This window comes from Lepisosteus oculatus, chromosome 14 (assembly GCF_040954835.1).
Source record: "Lepisosteus oculatus isolate fLepOcu1 chromosome 14, fLepOcu1.hap2, whole genome shotgun sequence".
In the NCBI taxonomy this organism is placed as follows: Eukaryota; Metazoa; Chordata; class Actinopteri; order Semionotiformes; family Lepisosteidae; genus Lepisosteus; species Lepisosteus oculatus.
In genome coordinates, this window is record NC_090709.1 from 15,801,430 (window position 1) to 15,819,926 (window position 18,497).

General features: G+C 48.7%; 1 protein-coding gene and 3 non-coding genes across 4 annotated transcripts; 1 reads left to right on the plus strand and 3 right to left on the minus strand.

Moving 5' to 3' along the window:
- Positions 1-1,952: 1,952 nt before the first annotated feature.
- LOC138242807 (zinc finger protein 180-like) lies at positions 1,953-4,142 on the plus strand. Its single transcript, XM_069198361.1, has 2 exons — positions 1,953-2,180; positions 2,308-4,142. The coding sequence occupies exon 2, from the start codon at positions 2,316-2,318 to the stop codon at positions 3,285-3,287; it is 972 nt and encodes a 323-aa protein (XP_069054462.1). The 5' UTR covers positions 1,953-2,180; positions 2,308-2,315; the 3' UTR covers positions 3,288-4,142.
- Positions 4,143-9,326: 5,184 nt separating this feature from the next.
- On the minus strand, positions 9,327-9,384 carry LOC138243728 (U7 small nuclear RNA). Its single transcript, XR_011192346.1, has one exon. It is a non-coding gene; the product is annotated as a U7 small nuclear RNA (small nuclear RNA).
- A 6,882-nt stretch (positions 9,385-16,266) lies between these two features.
- trnaf-gaa (transfer RNA phenylalanine (anticodon GAA)) lies at positions 16,267-16,339 on the minus strand. Its single transcript has one exon. It is a non-coding gene; the product is annotated as a tRNA-Phe (tRNA).
- A 1,727-nt stretch (positions 16,340-18,066) lies between these two features.
- trnav-cac (transfer RNA valine (anticodon CAC)) lies at positions 18,067-18,139 on the minus strand. Its single transcript has one exon. It is a non-coding gene; the product is annotated as a tRNA-Val (tRNA).
- Positions 18,140-18,497: the final 358 nt, after the last annotated feature.

Genomic DNA, 18,497 nt, shown 5'->3' on the forward strand with positions numbered 1-18,497 from the left:
GATCGCCCCTCCACCCCACACGTCTGGTCGCTGTGGATGATGTGGGGGAGGGCGGTTCTCAGTCTGCCGGTCAGGAGCTTGGACAGGATCTTTACGTCCACGCAGAGCATCGTGATCGGCCTCCAGTTTTTGAGGTCGGCGGCGTCTCCTCCCTTGAAGAGCAGGGAGATGACGCCCTCCCTCATGGTGTCTCCGAGTTTCCCCCGGCGGAAGATCTCCTGCGCCACTTCCACCAGATCTGCCGCCAGGGTGTCCCAGAAGCAGGTGTAGAATTCCTTGGGGAGTCCGTCCGGCCCCGGCACCTTGCACCTTGCCATTCTCCATGGACAAGAACGCCTGACAGAATTGCTGTTTTTTATGCATGCTAAGTTTCTGATTCCTCACTCTGTTTCATGTGTAGAGATGGATAAGACTTTATTGATCCCAAAGGGAAATGGACGTACATGTTCATGAACATGTTTGCATGTTCTTTTGTAATATACACTTTTTGTGATTTTTTTGTATATCTAAGCAAGTGTTCCTGCATCCCTCTTCTGCACTATGTATAGTCATGGCTTTTTTCTGTTTGCTTATTTCAAAGTAACACCTGCTCCATTTCTAAAACTTTTTGCTCTTGTGCATTTTTGTATTTTTTACACCTCTAGCACTTTAACGTCCTGAATTTATATTTGCCTTAATTTGTAGGACGAATTTTAGTTTTAGCCTTAAAAAGCTTCAGTTTTCACTATCTTTTGTTTCTTGTCCTTCAACTGTTATTATTGATCACCGGAGTATTGTACTTGACATTACTTCATTCACCCTTTCCTGAACGTCTGTGAGTGGCAGAGATAGTGCTGTCTCTGGTGCGATCTTTTGCAGCTGACATTTCACTGTTTTAAACGAATAAGAAATTAGATTGCTCATAAATCACTTATTCTAAATAAACATACCGTAATTGCTCTCTGAAAATGTTTTCTTGTTCATTTTGGAGACCTTGATCGAAACTGATTTTAGATGTCAGAAAGGATTTATTTTCTCTGTGTGTTTCTGTGTGCGTATTTCCTACATTGCTTTGTCGAGATTTTAACTTAATATTTAGGCTCAGATTTCAACTATAAATCTCACACTAATTACTAGCGGTAAATACTGATGTTTTGCTCCCTCTTACCACAAAAATCTATATGTATTGTATCTGGGATGACCTAATTTTTGTACGTGTACCTACTGTGATTCGGAAACGGAACGGTTAAAGATGGCGACAAGTCAGGCACTCAGAGGGAGGGGGAGGGGGGGTGCGTCTTCCTGTCTCCATAACTAAAATGCCAAATAGGAGTGGCTTAAGCGATGTACACAGCCATGTAACTGACAGTTTGAGGTAGCCTATCGTATAGATTTCGCTTTGTTGCTGATAGATTAAGCTTTCGAAACTCAGCCCCAAAGTCATGTGACTGATTTTTCACCCTTCATTGGTTAAACGCAATGATCACATGCACCACCATGGTAACTGGGATGTGTAGTTTTTAATTCAGTTTGAATTATAACTGTACGTACTGTCTTCATATTTGGCAAGGGCTTTAAAGAGAGGGCGCTCCAAAAATTTTCGATGCCGTCGTCCTGGAAGAATTTGACCTCAGAACGTTTGACTAGCCTACTGTATGCTCCTAAATTAATATCATTTATGACCTTCTATCTATCTATATACCTTCTTCTGCTCCTCTTCTTTTTATGCTCAGCTACTAAAATTTCCCTTTAGCGGTAAAATTTCCTATAAATATTCAATACTAAGCGGATTAAAATGTGCACAGTAAAGAGATTAAATTATTAAATCTTTTCACTACCGACTAATGCACCATGAGTGCCTGTCGGTACCGTGCATTTTGAATGGCTGCATCTGTATAATAAAGTTTATTATTATTATTATTATTATTATTATTATAATAAAGGGCTTGTCTTCTTGTCCTGTGTTTTCAGGCTCAGAGGCCAGTGTTCTCCCTGATGCTGGGGAAAGGGCACCTCTTGAACAGCAGCACAGTGAGGAGGAGGAGTGGAGCTCCAGTCTGATGCAGGAGACAGAGATCACTGCTGCAGAAGGGAAAGAGACACTCAGTGAGCAGCACACAGAGAGCAGACAGAGTGTGGAGGATCTGGACTCTGTGCCCATGATGAAGACGGAGCCTGAGAGTGGGACACCTGGACTCTTAGTATGTGATGCTTTTACAGAGAAGATTAATAATCAGGACACGAACAATATGTCACAAGGTTGTAATGAACTTTACTGTGTCTCTGTACAAGAGCTCAAAGAAGAACTGAGTGAGTTTAATCTTACAGATAAGGACATGGAGCCCCAGTTGATTGACCCCGCAGAGCTGAAGAAGGAGCCCCAGGTGATTCAGACTGCTGAGCTGCACACTGAAGGACACGATGGAGAAAACAAATCTCAGTTTCAGAACAGAGAGCAAAATCATTCCATGAAGGATTTGCAGAATAAGAAACCCCAGCATGATCAGACAATGAGGAAGAATCACTCAAAACCTTGCTCAGATGGAGTGGACAAACTGCCATTACAACACAGGGATGAGCAGCGTTTTTGTCAGTCTAGCATTTCAAAAAACCTTCGCACAGGAGAGAAATCTTTCACTTGCCGTCAGTGTGGGAAGAGTTTTAGTCAGTCACACAACTTAAAAAGACACCAGGGTATTCACACAGGAGAGAGACCATTCAGCTGCAATCAGTGTGGGAAGAGTTTTAGAGACTCAAGTGCCTTAATAGTCCACCAGCGCATTCACACAGGAGAGAGACCATTCAGCTGCAGTCAGTGTGGGAAGAGTTTTAGTCAGTCAAGAACCTTAATAGTCCACCAGGGCATTCACACAGGAGAGAAATTATTCAGCTGCTGTCAGTGTGGGAAGCATTTTAGTCAGTCACACTACTTAAAAAGACACCAGCGTATTCACACAGGAGAGAGACCATTCAGTTGCAGTCAGTGTGGGAAGAGTTTTAGAGTCTCAACTGCCTTATTAGCCCACAATCGCACTCACACTGGAGAGAGACTGTTCAGCTGCAGTCAGTGTGGGAAGAGTTTTAGTAAATCAAGTAACTTAAGAGCCCACCAGAGCACTCACACAGGAGAGAAACCATTCAGCTGCAGTCAGTGTGGGAAGAGTTTTAGTCAATCACATGACTTAAAAAGGCACCAGCTTGTTCACACAGGAGAGAGACCGTTCAGCTGCAGTCAGTGTGGGAAATGTTTTAGTCTTTCAAGTAACTTAAGAGCCCATCAGCGCATTCACACAGGAGAGAGACAATAGAAAACACTAGGGAGGAGATCACACACCTATCTACATCAGTGGAACTGCAGTGGAGAGGGTCAGCAGTTTCAAGATCCTGGGAGTTAACATCTCAGAGGACTTAACCTGGACCCACCACACTAAAACCATGGTCAAAACAGCACGGCAGCGCCTATTCTTTCTCCGTAGGCTAAAGAGGTTTGGCATGCCATCACATATCCAGGCCAACGTCTACAGGTGCACTGTTGAGAGCATCCTGACTGGTTGCATCACTGCCTGGTATGGGAACTGCTCTGCCCGGGATCGCAAAGTACTGCAGAGGGTGGTGAAGTCAGCACAGCTCATCACCGGCTGTGAGCTACAAAACATCCAGGATATCTACTCAGCTAGATGTCTGAAGAAGGCCAGGTCCGTTCTCAAGGACCGCAGTCATCGCAGTCACAAACTATTTTCCCTCCTACCATCTGGTTAACGGTACCAAAGTATTCGGTCCAAGTCCAACAGACTACGGAACAGCTTCTACCTCCAGGCAATCAGACTGCTAAATAGCCAACCTCCAGCTCCTTTAGCAAATCACCTGTAATGGCTACATGGACACACAGTTTTCACTGTATTCGGCATAACCGCACTACTTGTATATATTGCATATACCATGGACACATAGCAGCTCTACTCATATTGAGTTTTATTCAATTTCTATTACATCTGTTATTATGTAACCTTATTTTCATAATCTCAATTTTGTGATTTTTGTGTTTTTGTGATTTCTGTGATTCTTGTGATTTTTGTGAGCTTGCAGAAAAGACATTTCATTGCCAGCAACTACTGCTGCATGCTCTGTTGTTGTGCATTTGATAAATAAACTTTGAAAATAAATTGTTGCAGTCAGCGTGGGAAGAGTTTTAGTGACTGAATCACCTTAAGACACCACCAGCGCATAAGATAAGATCACTTTCTCACATTAGGATTTTGTCTTCTCACAACACTCTCACTATGAGGCCCACAGATAGGAAGAGAAGCTAGGGGTCAGCATCTCTGGTGTAGTTGTGGTTAAGGGCCTTGCTCAGGGGCCCACCAGCATAGGATTTCTCTGCCAGCTGTGGGATTTGAACCAGCAACTTTCCACCCACAGATATACATCCTTAGCTACAGAGCCACTGCACCTAATCACACCAGAGAGGGACCTTCCAGCTGCAGTCAGTGTGGAAAGGGTTTTATCCAGTCAGGTGACTTAAAAATACACCGCTTTAGTCACCACTTTAGTTTTTGATTTAATCATAGTCTTAGTCAAGTCAACTGAAATGTCTATTAGTTGAAGTAGGTAACTGCGTCAGCATGTGACATCTGTTAAAGGTTCCTCAGCTGACACTTTGCGTTTTCTTCTCTTTTCAGCATGGAACAAACCTGTACTTGTTCCTAAAATGTCTATTAGTTACTTTGTAGTCACCCACTTTTGATTTAGTCTAGTCAACTAAATGTTGACTATAATTACTCTTACTTATGGTTGATTAGAACAGAATTGGTTCTAGTCATGCAGTTTACTTTATGTGTATAATAACATGTATAAAGATTTACATGTTAGGATGAGCGATTATATGAGCGATTACATTAGGATGAGCGATCCCTCCTCAGCAAAGGGCTCAGTTTTGTACCAGTTCCAAGGAAGCTGGACATCCCCCAGACCAATGTCGACCTTAACCACTTTTACCGCAGGATCCGTCTCAGAGCACATTTTGCCGACAATTCCTCTTCACAGGCAGCTGATAACAACCCGGTTATTGATGTCATTAACAACATTAATCCCAAACAGAGCTGTTGGACTCCCTCCTCTGGCCGTTTTCCACCAGTTGATTATTTCATCAACCAATGCACTAATCAAGCTCCCAAGGCACTCTCTATACCCAGTAAACATAGGTCTAACCTCACCCAAGGAGAAAATCAGGCGCTCCAGTCTCTCCGCAACAGGGTTGATATCGTCATCAAACCAGCGGACAAAGGAGGTGCTGTTGTGGTGTGGCATAAGGATCTATATGTCTTTGAAGCCTCTAGACAACTAACTGACACTTCTGCCTACCTCCGTCTCCAACAGGACCCTACCACTGACTACCAAAAGGAAGTGGTATCCACCATTTCCCTTCTTATCAGCGGTAACGAGCTCCCCCAGGAGGTGAACCGGCTCATCATGGAACATCCACAGGTATCTCAATTTTACCTCCTCCCCAAAATCCACAAACCGGACACCCCTGGACGGCCCATCGTATCAGCATGTAACTGTCCAACTACTTACATCTCAGCCTTTCTCGACAGCCTCATGAGACCGCTGGTTGAAGATCTTCCCTCATACATCAAAGACACCAACCACGCGCTCCAACTTTTCAATGGTTTCCAATTTCAGGGTACCGAATGCCACATTTTTACCATGGATATCACATCTCTGTACACCGTCATTCCCCATAATGACGGCCTTACAGCCCTCAAGCACACGCTGGACAAACGCACAGTGCTTGATCCACCCACCCACACCATGGTACGCCTTGCAGAATTGGTCCTCACACTGAACGCATTCTCTTTCAATAATCTTTTTTACCAAAAGGTCAGTGGAGTTGCCATGGGCACCAGAATGGGACCCAGCTATGCCAACATTTTTGTCGGCTGGGTAGAAGAACGCTTCTTCGCTTCCTACACTGGCTATGTCCCTGACTTCTACAAACAATATATTGATGACTGCGTTGGTGCCGCCACATGCTCCAACGATCAGCTTGAGTTCTTCCTGCACCATTTCACCAACTTCCACCCGTCCCTCAAATATACGGTTAACATATCTTCCACCACTCTTCCGTTTCTAGACATCCACTTGTCTATCAACTACCCCCGTAGACATCCACTTGTCTACCAACTGTCCACTCAAAGCCCTCGAAATGTACTCATTTTTTATCAACAGAGGATACCCCAGCAGTGTGATTGACAGGGCCCTTGCCCGAGCCAAAAACACCCCCAGACCATCAACCTGATCAGGAACTCTCGCCGTAACAACCGCATTCCTCTGGTGCTTCCTTACCACCCTAACACACTTCCTATCCCCAGGACCATTAACCACAACTTTTCCATCCTACAGGATGATCCCTCCATTGGGGCCCTCTTTTCTGATCGCCCTATCATCTCATATCCGCTGACCACCTAATCTGCGTAACCTCCTTGTTCACAGCTCCCTTGACCGCCCTCAACAACCATCCACACCAGGCACTTTCCGTTGCAACAGAGCTCGCTGTATTAGTTGCAAGTACACAGCCACCACCACACTCATTCAAGGCCCTTCAGGACAATTCCGGATCACCCAGACAGCATCTTGTATCTCCAGCAACCTTATTTACTGTATCTCTTGCAGTAAATGCCCAGCCATCTACATTGGAGAAACAGGAAGGAGACTCGGAGACCGCTTCAGAGAACACGTCAGGGCTGTGAAGATTAAAGATCTCTCCAAGCCCATTGTTTCTCATTTCACCTCTGACGGCCACGACCACTCTAATCTCTCCGTCTGTGTTCTCAAAGACAGTTTTCCGAACTCATACATCAGAAAGACCACAGAAACTAAAATTATTCTGCAGCTAGGATCACACATTCTCCCTTCCCTTAACGACAGACTACTGTTCTTTTAAATTTTCTCCATTCATTGGAAGTTTCATTTCACACCTCTCTGCACCCATTCTGACTTCACACCTCTTGATTGGCCTCTCTTTCTGTCCCCTGCTCCCGCCTCTCACTCCTCCTCCCTCCCAACCTTTGTTCTCCCGCTACTTTACCTTTGCCTACTGCCCTGTCTCTCTCACACCTGAAGAAGGCTCCACGGCCGAAACATTGTGTTCTCTTTCTTCTTTTTTTCAGCATGGAATAAACCTATAACTTGTTCCTATTTTAATCAAAATAATATTAAGACCTGTATGTATTCAAATAGTATTATCATTATTTATACTTACGCATCAAAAGACGATTGCTGAGAAAAACATGACAGTATTTAACCTAAATGGCAAACAACAAATATCAGCAATGCATTGTGGTATATAACCAGAAAAGATGCTGTGTTAGATGTGTTTTCAATTTCAATTATATATGCATTTATTAATGTTGTCAATATTATTACGGTTGCAATTTAACCATGGTGAGAATCCCTGCCTGTCATACAGGAGAGTGGGGTTTGATTCCCGACAGGGAGCTAAGGAGCTTTTTCTATGACCTGTTTACAATTTAAACTGTAGTGTGAGACACCTTTCTTCTACAGAAATCTATTTTTTTTAAAGGAGATGAATTAGTTATAACAACACAAAACATCAAAGTGAAGTTGCTTTTCAGCAACTCCTTGGCTACATGGGAATTTTGATTTTTTGACAGTAGGGTAATTTGCAAAATTAAACAAGGAATTGATTCACTCCTGTGGAATACTGTATAAAATGGAAGACAGGTTTGATATGGAAACAACTACACACATTTTAGTTTTTTTTCCAATTGTACTCCTATCAAAGTGACATAAGAAAAGTCATTGTCAGAAGTGGGATATGAAAACAAGCCACCAGGGGAGACGGCTGTAATAACGTCACCAGAAATATATTGAAAACAAATGGGCTGTCACTAAGGAAATTCATAGAGAAATACAGGTCCCACCATAAAACACCATAAGGAGTGCAAAACATGTTAAGTTATTTCTGTACTTCATCACTTTTCGGTAAAAGAGGGACTCAAGGACACAAAGACTCTAGTTTGGGATTCAGGCTGAGAAAGGGAAGTGTGACTTTGGACACAGGGTATTGCAGAGAGGAGCAAATGGCGCAACGAAACAAAATGCCAAAACCCCAGATTGAACCAGGGACCTTTAGAGCATCAGTCTAAGGCTTTCTCAGCTGAGCTATTTCAACCTCTGTGTACGATCCAACCTCTGCTGTCTGCAGTAGCCTCCCAAAGTTCCAGCATGAGTGCACGAAGAGGAGTGGTAGAGTGTTACTGCAATGTCATTCAGAAGGGTAGTGATCCAGCTCAGCTCTCTGAGGTTTGGTAGATACATCTTCTTCATGAGTAATGTAGGATCAACGTCTTCAGGCTGGAGGAAGGGCTTGCATTTTGGCAGTAGTAACTGACTGGGTAGTGACTTCTAGGACCTGGTCTTATCAGGTTGCTTTGCCACGTTTGTCAGTTCTGCTGAAAAGACCTGTCTCTAGGAAATTTAGGAAGCAGAAGAATGACTATCTGAAAGGTGACATGATCTGCTGGCTGTTTGATGTGATCATGAATGACACAGGAAATTCGAATTCTTGCAATAAAACAAAACAAGATCCATAAAACACTGGCGGGAGTGCAAAATGTGAGAAGATAAAAAGACACCTGTTTCTGTCCAATTTCAAACAGGGGATCTTGCGCATGTGTGATGAACGTGATAATCACAATATTACAGAAATGACAGCAGCATTGAACATGGCGAGACGTAAAAGATTGTTAATTCCCTTCAAATACTCACAGTGTGTTTATTCTGCTGTATTAATTTACTGTGCTCATCCGGCAGTAACACACTGCTCCCAGAGCTGGATAGGTGACTCCACATTCTACAGCTCTCTAGCAAAAGAGGAAGTCAGACTACAGAAATGGAGAAAATCTCCTCTTCAGAATGTGGTAATATATTCCTGAGGGAAGTCGTTTCTTGAAGTTCAACACTCTCTGCAAGTCACCCATTCCCACCTTGCGCAGTGCAGTGGTTATCACATTCTCTTAACACACCAAAGGGTTTCAGTTTGAAAGCGGGCGAAAACAAGTGATCACTTTTTGCACATTTGTCACTGCTGAGGTTACTTTATGGGTCTATTTTCTATACTGTGCTGATCAATTGGAAATCAAATGGCAAAAAAGACCCATTCCCACACCTAAGGTCAAATATTAGGAATCAAAACTGCTCGATTGTATGGAAGCACACAGCTTTATTAAGATGTCCAAGTGCAAGATCTTTTTATTCATAGAAGACCCTATTTATGTTATATGAGAAATATTAATATTAATACAGAATCTTTTTTCACCAAATAAATGGGCTTCCTGACTTCAGAAAGCCTTCTAGACAAATACTAAAAGAGCAAAAATTCCATTTGGTCAAAGAAATGAAAACACATACCCTACCAAACCGTGAGTACAGGCCATTCAGGGTGATAATACAGAAACATTTATAATTCAACAAATAAAACCTGTCAACTGGTAATCACCACTTATCATAAAAAATAAGTAGCAATACACAGTAGGGGACTCTTGAGTGCAAGTTAAATCCATGCAAGAAGGGGGTTTAGTGTTGTATTTCCAAATCAGATATGCAAATGAGAGATCTGGCCCAGCCAATCTCAAAGCTCCCTTGGTCTGGAATGGAGCTGCTCCCCTCTTCTAGTTATTCACACTGGAGTTAGGTTACATATTAGCACATTTCATCTAACAGTTGCTCCAGAAACAAAAACGTAAACAAATGACCTGGAATGTGACCACACCTATTAGAATGTAGTTCAACAGATAACTTGTAAACCTTGGCATAAGATTTTTTTTGTTCTACAAAATATACTTTATTCCGCAAAAAAAACATCTCAAAAGGAACATCTCACACATATTAACACTCCATGTAATAAAAAACAACGGCGGAACGGAGATTGATTGTCCGTTATCAATCTTTGCAAGTGGGGGCGAATTTGCGCAATTAACAGAGTCCCTCCAAACCTAGCACTTGCTATTGTCCTTTAATCCCTGTATAGGGCCCAAAGTCCTTTCCAGCGCTCCCTCGCCGTGGGGAAACCCCATTTGGCGACTAGGCGCTTCGTCCTCCTCCTGAGGTCTGATGGGCTCCCGCAGCGCCCGACAGAGGTTGCAGTAGAAGATGCAGTCGAGTTTCATGGGGAAATGTGGGACATCTCGACCCCCTTCCTCGACCGGCTGACACATCCGTGATGTACTCATACTTGCCGTCCCAGACGAAGCCGAAGATCATCCCTTGCAGCGCTCGTCTGAGTCTGGCCGGCAGCGTGTACACCACCGCCAGGTAAACCAAAGCCGGCAGGATGTCTGCTTTCAACACCATCACTTTCCCTGTGTAGGACAGCGACCGCGTTTTCCACAGACCCAGCTTCGCGTTCACCTTGGCGATCCTCTTGGTCTAGTTGTTGGTCTCGTTGTCCTGGCTCTGGAAGGAAACCCCCAGTATTTTGAGGGGCTCCGTGCAGAGCACGAGACCCTCCGGCGCCGTCGTCCTGTACTTCCAGGGCCCGAAGAACTTCAGTTTGCTCTTTTGGCGGTTGAGTTTCGACCCCGAGGCTCTGGAGTATTGCTCCATGACCTGCAGGGCCCTCCTCAACCCCCTGTCCGACCTCAGGAACAGCGTCGTGTCGTCGGCGTACTGGGAGATCTTCTGGGTTTCCCCCGCGCCTCCCGGTATCTCCAGGGTCCCGTCACACCGTCTCTGCTAAGGGCTCTTGAAGAGCAGGGAGATGATGCCCTCCCTCATGGTGTCTCCGAGTTTCACCCAGCGGAAAATCTCCTGCGCCACTTCCACCAGATCTGCCGCCAGGGTGTCCCAGAAGCAGGTGTAGAATTCCTTGGGGATTCCGTCCGGCCCTGGCACCTTGCCATTCTCCATGGACAAGAGCGCCGCCTTCAGCTCCTCGGCCGCGATCGGACCCTCCAAGTCCTCCCTCACCTCCTCAGGTACTCGTGCCTTCAGCTCCTCCAGAAAAGCATCGCCTGCCTCCACCTCCGTCTGCTTTTCTGAAAAGAGCTCCGTGTAGAAAGCGGTGGCCGCTTCTACCTTGTCGCTCTCGTCCAGCACTTCCTCTCCATCTCCCCGTCTCAGGCCGTGGATCACCCTCTTTTTCTGGGCTCCTCGGACCTGATTGAGTTTGCGGAGCCTCTCCTTCAGGTCCCGTGCCCGGGCTGAATTGAAGGCTCCTCCCCCGTTAGCCGAGCTGTACTCCTCCTCTAGTTGTCTCTGGAGTCGTGCAGCTTCCTTCCTCTCCCTGGCCGCCTTCCGTCTGCAGTACGTCTGCGCCAGGGTTCGGGTCCTGTCTTTCACTGACTCCCACCATTCCACCACGGAGCTGTAGCCGTCTCTCAGATCGCCCCAGCTCGCGTAGTCTTTCCGGAACAGTGCCCTGAAGTCGTCTTCCTCCAGTATCTCCCGGTTCAGCTTCCAGTACCCACGACCAAATGCCGGCAGGCTGGTGTTAGCCACCACCGTCAAGCGCTCGTGGTCGGAATACCACGCCGGGGACACCGTCGCCGACTCCAGGGAGCAGGTCGTGTGCAGGAAGATGTAGTCCAGGCGGCTGCACACTCCCCGGGAGTTTTTCCAGGTTGTTCCGGCGTCGTTAGGGCGACACCGTCTGAAGCCGTCTACTAGGGAGAACTGCTTAAGTAGCGATTCCAGCTCTGCCGAGCTAGCGTCGCTCCCCTTCTCCCGGTCGACGTTGAAGTCCCCGCCAAGCACCACCTGTCTGTTGGTGGTGCAGCAGCTGGCCAGGTCAGCAAACACTTCCTTCAGGATAGAGGGTTCTGTTGGAGCATAGACGTTAATTGCTCTCAACTTCTGCCCCCTCCAGTCGATGTGTGCGACCAGGATCCGGCCCTGCACCACCGGGAAGGAGGAAACCAGCGTCATCTCTGGGTTTCCGAGGAGGATTCCCACTCCGGAAGAGTGGACCCCTCCTACACTCCAGCATGATTCTCCCTTCATCCATTCCCTGGTGAATGTCAGCTTGTCGCTTTCATCCTTCAGGTGGACCTCCTGTAAGAAACAAACTGAGAGGCCAGATCATGAAAAACTCCCCGTCTTTTCAACGGGTCTATTAGCCCTCTCACCTTAGTTGTTAGAAAGGTAAGTTTCACAATCATGATTAAACAAGTGAAAGTTGAACCTCCTCTCTTTGTGCTTACAGTGAAAAACTTGGGAGTCTACATCTGGGCACTGTTTAGCCTAGATGTAGCTCCTCTTGTCTGGGTCCTGGGGGGAATATGCTGGGCTCCCTCCAGGTCTCGCTGGGGACTGAAAGGTAAACATGCTGGACAGGTCCAGCCCTACCATCAGTCCCGGCTCCAGGGCGGCTTCAAAGTAATCCTCGTCTTCCTCGAGGATACTCTCCGCCACCGCTTTGGGAAGGGTTTTTTCTTCCCTTTCTCCAGGAGTTTCGGGGACCTCCAGTTGCTCCTGGGCCTCGGGGGAAGGGGGCTCCACTTCCTGGGCTGCCTCTTCCTGTTGTTCCTGGGCCTCGGGGGAGGGGGTTCCGACATCCTGGGCTGCCTCTTCCTGTTGTCCCTGGGCCTCGGGGGAGGGGGTTACCTCTTCCTGGGCTGCCTCCTCCTGTTGTCCGTGGGACTCGGGGGAGGGGGGTTCTGTTTCCTGGGCTGTCACTTCCTGTCGTCTTTGGGCCTTGGGGGGGAGGGTTTCCATTTCCTGGGCTGCCTCCTCCGGTTGTTACTGGGCCTCGGGGGAAGAAAGTTCCGTTTCCTCTAGGACGAGGAAACGGTTCTCCCTTACCACTCTTTTCTTTTGTCCTTCCGAAGGTGGATCCGCCCTGCATCTCTTCTCCCGCTTTCTCTTTCCCTTCTTGCTGGGAGTTATTAGGGCCCTTTCTCCGGTCGGCCATTTTGTCCGTCGTCCTGGCAGCCATCTTGTGGCACTGGTGCAGCTGGGGGTGTGGCCTCGGCAGTTTCGGTTCTCTGCGGGGGAGGTGCGGGTTCTTTGTTCTCACCTCTCTCCCTTTGTCTTGAGACCGGTTTCTGCCCGCCGGCTTCCACCACCTGCGCAAATGAAGGTTTGCTTACCTTGCATTGGTGAAGGAGGTGCCCCTCTTTGTTACAGTTGTGACATCTGACGATGTCACACGTGTTCTCCTTGTGGCATCCTGGGGTAGTAAAGGTACCCCCTGTCGGCTCCGATGTTGAAGCGGGCCGGGGGGTGCTGGAAACCGTCGACGCCCTCTGGGTCCTTTCAGGAGGACTCGGTACTGGCGTTTGCCATACCAGACGCCGCAACTGTCCCTGATCTCCGTCGGTTTGCCCACCACAGTTACATACCTCCCTAGGTACGCTGTTACCAGTTCCATTGGTTCATAGGGGTTGTATGTGAGGACTGTGATGGTCCTCTGGTTTGTCTTCCTCATAGGCTCCGGCCTGAAATCAGAGAAACCGGGGTGCTTACCTTTTTCTCTGATCATTTTCGTTGCCTTTTCATATGAGGCGTCCGTGGCCATGTAGGCCTCCATGTATCTCTCTGCCTTGTTGTCTTGCAGGCAGTAGAGATCTCCGGCCACCAACTGCAGGATCCCTCTCAGGAAGGTAATGAAAAAGGATTTCACAGTTGGCATCGTCTCTGTTTTCTTGGTCCAGTGGAACCGGATCAGTGTCTTCTTGTCTGCCATCTGGAAAGGAGAAAAAAGAAAAAAGGAGAGAAAGAGAGAGAGCAAGGTCCTGTGGAGAGGAGGGTTTAGCTGCTAAAGGAGCAGCGAGGGAGCCCTGGCCTTTGTCCTTGTGGGCAAAGCCCAGCTAGGTGCAGGCGCAGGAGGAGAGAGAGAGAGGGAGCGGATAATGCTTCCGAGTCTCCAGGAAGAAACTAAGAACTGCGGGCAGGCCACGAGTACCTACTCCCCGCCAAGAGGCCAAGGAGGCAGAGAGAGAGAGAAGAAGCGGATAGAGCTTCCGAGTCTCGAGGAAGAAAGCAAGCACTGCGGGCAGGCCACGAGTACCTACTCCCAGCCAAGAGGCCAAGGAGGCGGAGCAAGAGAAAGGGGGAGGGGAGAGGAGAGAGCAGAGAGAGAGAACGTTGCTGCCGGATCCCACCCAGCTCAGCTGCTGCTTGGCCTTAACCCCCTAGGCTCAACCTAGGGCGATACCAGCTCAAGCACTCTTCAGGATCTTCGATCGCCTTCTAGAACTTTGGAAAGACAGGAACTGCGGGCATGCCACTTGAACTTGATCTTAGCCAAAAGGCCGATAAAATTGGATTCCAGCTCACTGGCCCTGCAAAACTTAGTTCAAGACTTAAAACTCTCAGACACATATAGATGTATATATCCCACAACAGCAGGATATACATGGTCAGGGAGGAATAGCAGCTCCAGAACTGACTATTGCTTTGCCTCAGAGAGAGTGAAAGTTGTTGGGGTCACTCTTCAGCCTGTCTTCTTCTCAGATCATCAAGCTTTAGGGTGTAGAGTGGAACTCCAGGGCGGGACTTTCTTTGGCCCAGGCCTCTGGAAACTCAACACAAAGCTGCTAGAGAATGACGGGGTAGTATCCTGCTACAAGGAGAAACTATCACAGTGGCTGTCCTTGCAGTGTCTGTATGGGTCAGTAGGAGGATGGTGGGAGGAGGTGAAGGTGAGGACGAGGGTCTTTTTCATGGCTGAGGGAAGGAAGGCTGCCAGACGGAGAGGAGTGTTAGCCAGGAAACAGAGGCAGCTGCAGCGTCTCTACACGATGCTGCACAGTGGCTTCGATGTGCTCGAGGATATCACCCTTTTAAAAAAGGATGTCTGGAGCATAGCGGAAGAAAGTAGTCGAGGAGTGCTGTTAAGAAGCTGAGTGCAGTTCTTGGAAGAAAATGAGAAGTGTACTCGCTTCTTTTTCAGGAAAGTGGTAGGCTCCAAGTCTGTCATGGAAAGTGTAGTTGATGAGGAGGGAAGAGAGAGTACAGAGCTGAGTGCTATCCTCTCCTGCATTGAGGCCTTCTTGTCACGGACGTCCAAGGGACCTAACCGTAGGTAGCAGGAGGGCGGAAAAAGACCCATATGCGTAGCGGCGAGACGGGAAAAAGGCCCGGGCTCATTAGTGCAAATAGTTCAGGAATGCCGTATAGAAACCTGTGCCCTCAGGGAGCGGATGTGGGGCGCCCTGGTGCTAGGCAGGTCTCAGGACATCCAAACGTCAGTGCTGAGCGAGGACAGAGTGCAAGACCCGGAAATATTTAGCCAAAGGGAAAGAGAGGGACAGGAAAGACAGCAGACCAGAAACAAGGGACAGGACAGGGAAGGACCGCCCTCTGGCTGCATAGGGCGTGACACTTCTACACAAGACTGTACAGCTCTACAGAGGTAAAGGATGAAGAAATTCATTTTTTTACCTCAAAGCTAGAAAACATTTTGAGTGAAGAAGATAGGGAAGTACTTGAGGAGGATTTGACAGTAGAAGAGCTGAGAGGCTATTTGGAGCTTACAGAAGGGGAAAACTCCGGGTACTGACAGGCTCCCTAGAGGGGCGTCTGCTTTTACTACTTGCATGAATGAAGGCAAAAAAAAGCCAATCGATGTGAACGAACGGCGCTTTACAGAGGAGTACTGCCTGACTGGATCGTTGATGAACGACAGAGGCCACTCCGACCTCTTCTCGGTTTTCTTCAGTGACTTACTAAGGATCTTCTTCACATTCGCCCATGCAGGGGAAGCCAGTTACACCAAAGCAAACGAAGGAAAGTGCATTTCAAGCAGAGACCAGGAGGGACTTGTTTACACTGAGAGTGGTCGGAGAATGGAACAATGCGCCCAGCCCTGTTGCTGGAGCCGATTCTTGATGAGATCTTGGGCTCACTAAGAGGCCCCCGCTGGATGCTAATCTTTCTGTTGTTCTTGCAGGTCCTGCGCTGCTTTTGAGCCGACAGAGCTCGTCCTGGTCTGTCGGCACAGCCCAATTGCAAATGATCGGCTCCGCGTACAGAAGGAACGTGCGTTTGGTACAAGAGTGCATGAAGGCACCGGAAACACATTGGGAACAAATGACCGGTCGCTCAAGACCTCTGTGAAGTACAGGAGCGTGCAAAACAAGGCTGTTTCCACCCGGTCTCGAACCGGGGACTTTGCGCACGTTAGGCGAACGTGATAGCTGCTACACTACGGAAACCTGCAGGGACCGCTGCTGGTGTCTCGCTTGCGTTTCGGGCTGAGAAAGGGACGCGTCACTTTAGGCAGGGGGCGCTGGAGAGAGGAACAAAGGGCGTGATGAAACAAAATGCCGAAACCCGGGATCGAACCAGGGACCTTTAGATCTTCAGTCTAACGCTCTCCCAACTGAGCTATTTCGGCGGTGCGCGGAGCCCACAGCCACCTGCTCCAGCCTTCCTGTGTTGCGGCATGAGCGCACCAAGAGGAGCGGGAGAGTGTTGCAGGAACGTCACTCAGAAGGAAAGCCACCCAGGTGCGCCCTCTGAGCTCTGTCCAGCGCATCTTCCTCGCATGGACTCCTGCCTGTGACGGGCAGGAAACAATTAGCAAGAAAGGAACGACACCCCATGGGTGTCTCATGACCACACCTTAGGTTGTGACACGTGCAGGTGTGAGGGGTTGCCGGGCTACTTTGGAGCAGAGCTCGGGCGGAGGGGGGGCGGGAAAGCAGACAAAGAGGTGACACCTCAAGGTCTGCACAATCACAGCTCTCCGCCGCCCCAGGCTTCCGCTCGATAAGCTACTGGACACACCCGCCCCTCCTCACACAGACCATGGAAAAGCCCCCGAGTGGGAGGGCTCTCTCTTCCTCCCAGGAGCTCTTGGACACGACGCACAGACATAGCGCGGGGAGCTGCCGCCTGCAAACACGGCTCCAGGCTGGACTCCACTCCGCAGGAGCCGCAGAGCAGGGGAGATGGGGGCAGCTTAGCTCCTGTGCAGAGACCTGAGCTGTTGTTGCTGCGGACGCTGTCTTTTCTGCACTCGGGGTAGGAGTGAATGTTGAGTTGCCCTTAGAAATGAAGCAGAGCACTTCAACGGCACGGGTGTGTGTGTGTGCGTGCGCCCTGGTGATTCTGGGAGACAGATCGAACCTGGGCTAAAAGAGAGGGGGCTTAGCCCTCTTCCATTTGCTAGTTCAAAGTTGTACAACCCATTTGTATCTGCTAGGCGGTGCAGTCGTCGTCCACAAAGAAGACTTTGAAAAGCCTCGAAGGCAAGTCATTCCGAGTTGGTCGTTTGTGTTTTCCGTTCAGACGCGAAATGCTGAAATGTTCTCTCGGCTCCTCGGTTGTCATTTCTGCTCCGTAGAGGAATCACAGCACGCGTCGCCTTCCAGCACGCTGGGTCGGGACACGATGCCGGGGGTCGGGGCGTGCGACGTCTTCCTCGTTAGTATAGTGGCAAGTATCCCCGCCTGTCACACGGGAGACCGGGGTTCGATTCCCCGACGGGGAGTAGCTTTTCTTTCACCTCCTTAGAGAAAGGACTGCCTTTCACTTCTCTGTTTTCTTTCACAGCGTCGTGCACCTTTTCATTGCTCTCGCTTTCAGAGCCTCCGCACGGCACACGACTCGACATCAGGAAGCACATTGAAGTGAAAGCAGGAAGCGCTGCGACATGCACTGTGCAGATCCCGCCACACTAAGAGGTGAGTGGGTCTGTTCGATGCACAAAGAACGCTTTGATAAGCGTCAAAGGCAAGTCATTCCGAGTTGGTCGTTTGTGTTTTCCGTTCAGACGCGAAATGCTGAAATGATCTCTCGGCTCCTCGGTTGTCATTTCTGCTCCGTAAAGGAATCACAGCACACGTCGCCTTCCAGCACGGTGGGTCGGGACACGATACCGGGGGTTGGAGAGAGCGATGTCTTCCTCGTTAGTATAGGACCTGTCACGCGGACCTGTCACCTGTCCCCACCTGTCACGCAGAAGACCGGGGTACATCAGGACGCGCATTGAAGTGAAAGCAGGATGCGCTGTGACATGCACTGTGCAGATCCCGCCACACTAAGAGGTGAGTGGGTCTGTTCGATCACAGTGCTAGGCGAATCCCCAATCCCCTTTTGTGCGTGGCGACAAAAGAAGTCTGTTTCCGCCCGGTTTCGAACCAGGGACCTTTCGCGTGTGAGGCGAACGTGATAACCACTACACTACGGAAACGGTGGTAAGAAGTGCCCAGCGGCCCAGCACTGAGCTTCGTCAATGCGATTCAGCTGCTTCCAGTGCCTTTATTGGAGTGCGCTGATGGACCGTGCTCTCTCTCCAGAGACCAGCACGCCTGTCATGGACGGAGCAGGAAAGGAGGCGCCACATTCTACAGCCCTCTCCACGCAATCGACGAAATCGGGCTACTGAAGTGGAGAAAATCGCCTCTCCAGAAAGTGCAAATATCATCTTGTATAAAACTTATTGCCGAAGGTCAGCCCTGTCTACCAGAGTAACCTTCCCACCTCCTGCAGCGATGATCAGCTCGTCTCACACGCGAGAAGTTTCGGCTGGAAATAAGCGCCCCCTCTTC

Bases quoted from the DNA above. Each gene is read 5' to 3' on its own strand.
- LOC138242807 (XM_069198361.1), top strand. From the start codon at position 2,316: ATGGAGCCCCAGTTGATTGACCCCGCAGAGCTGAAGAAGGAGCCCCAG.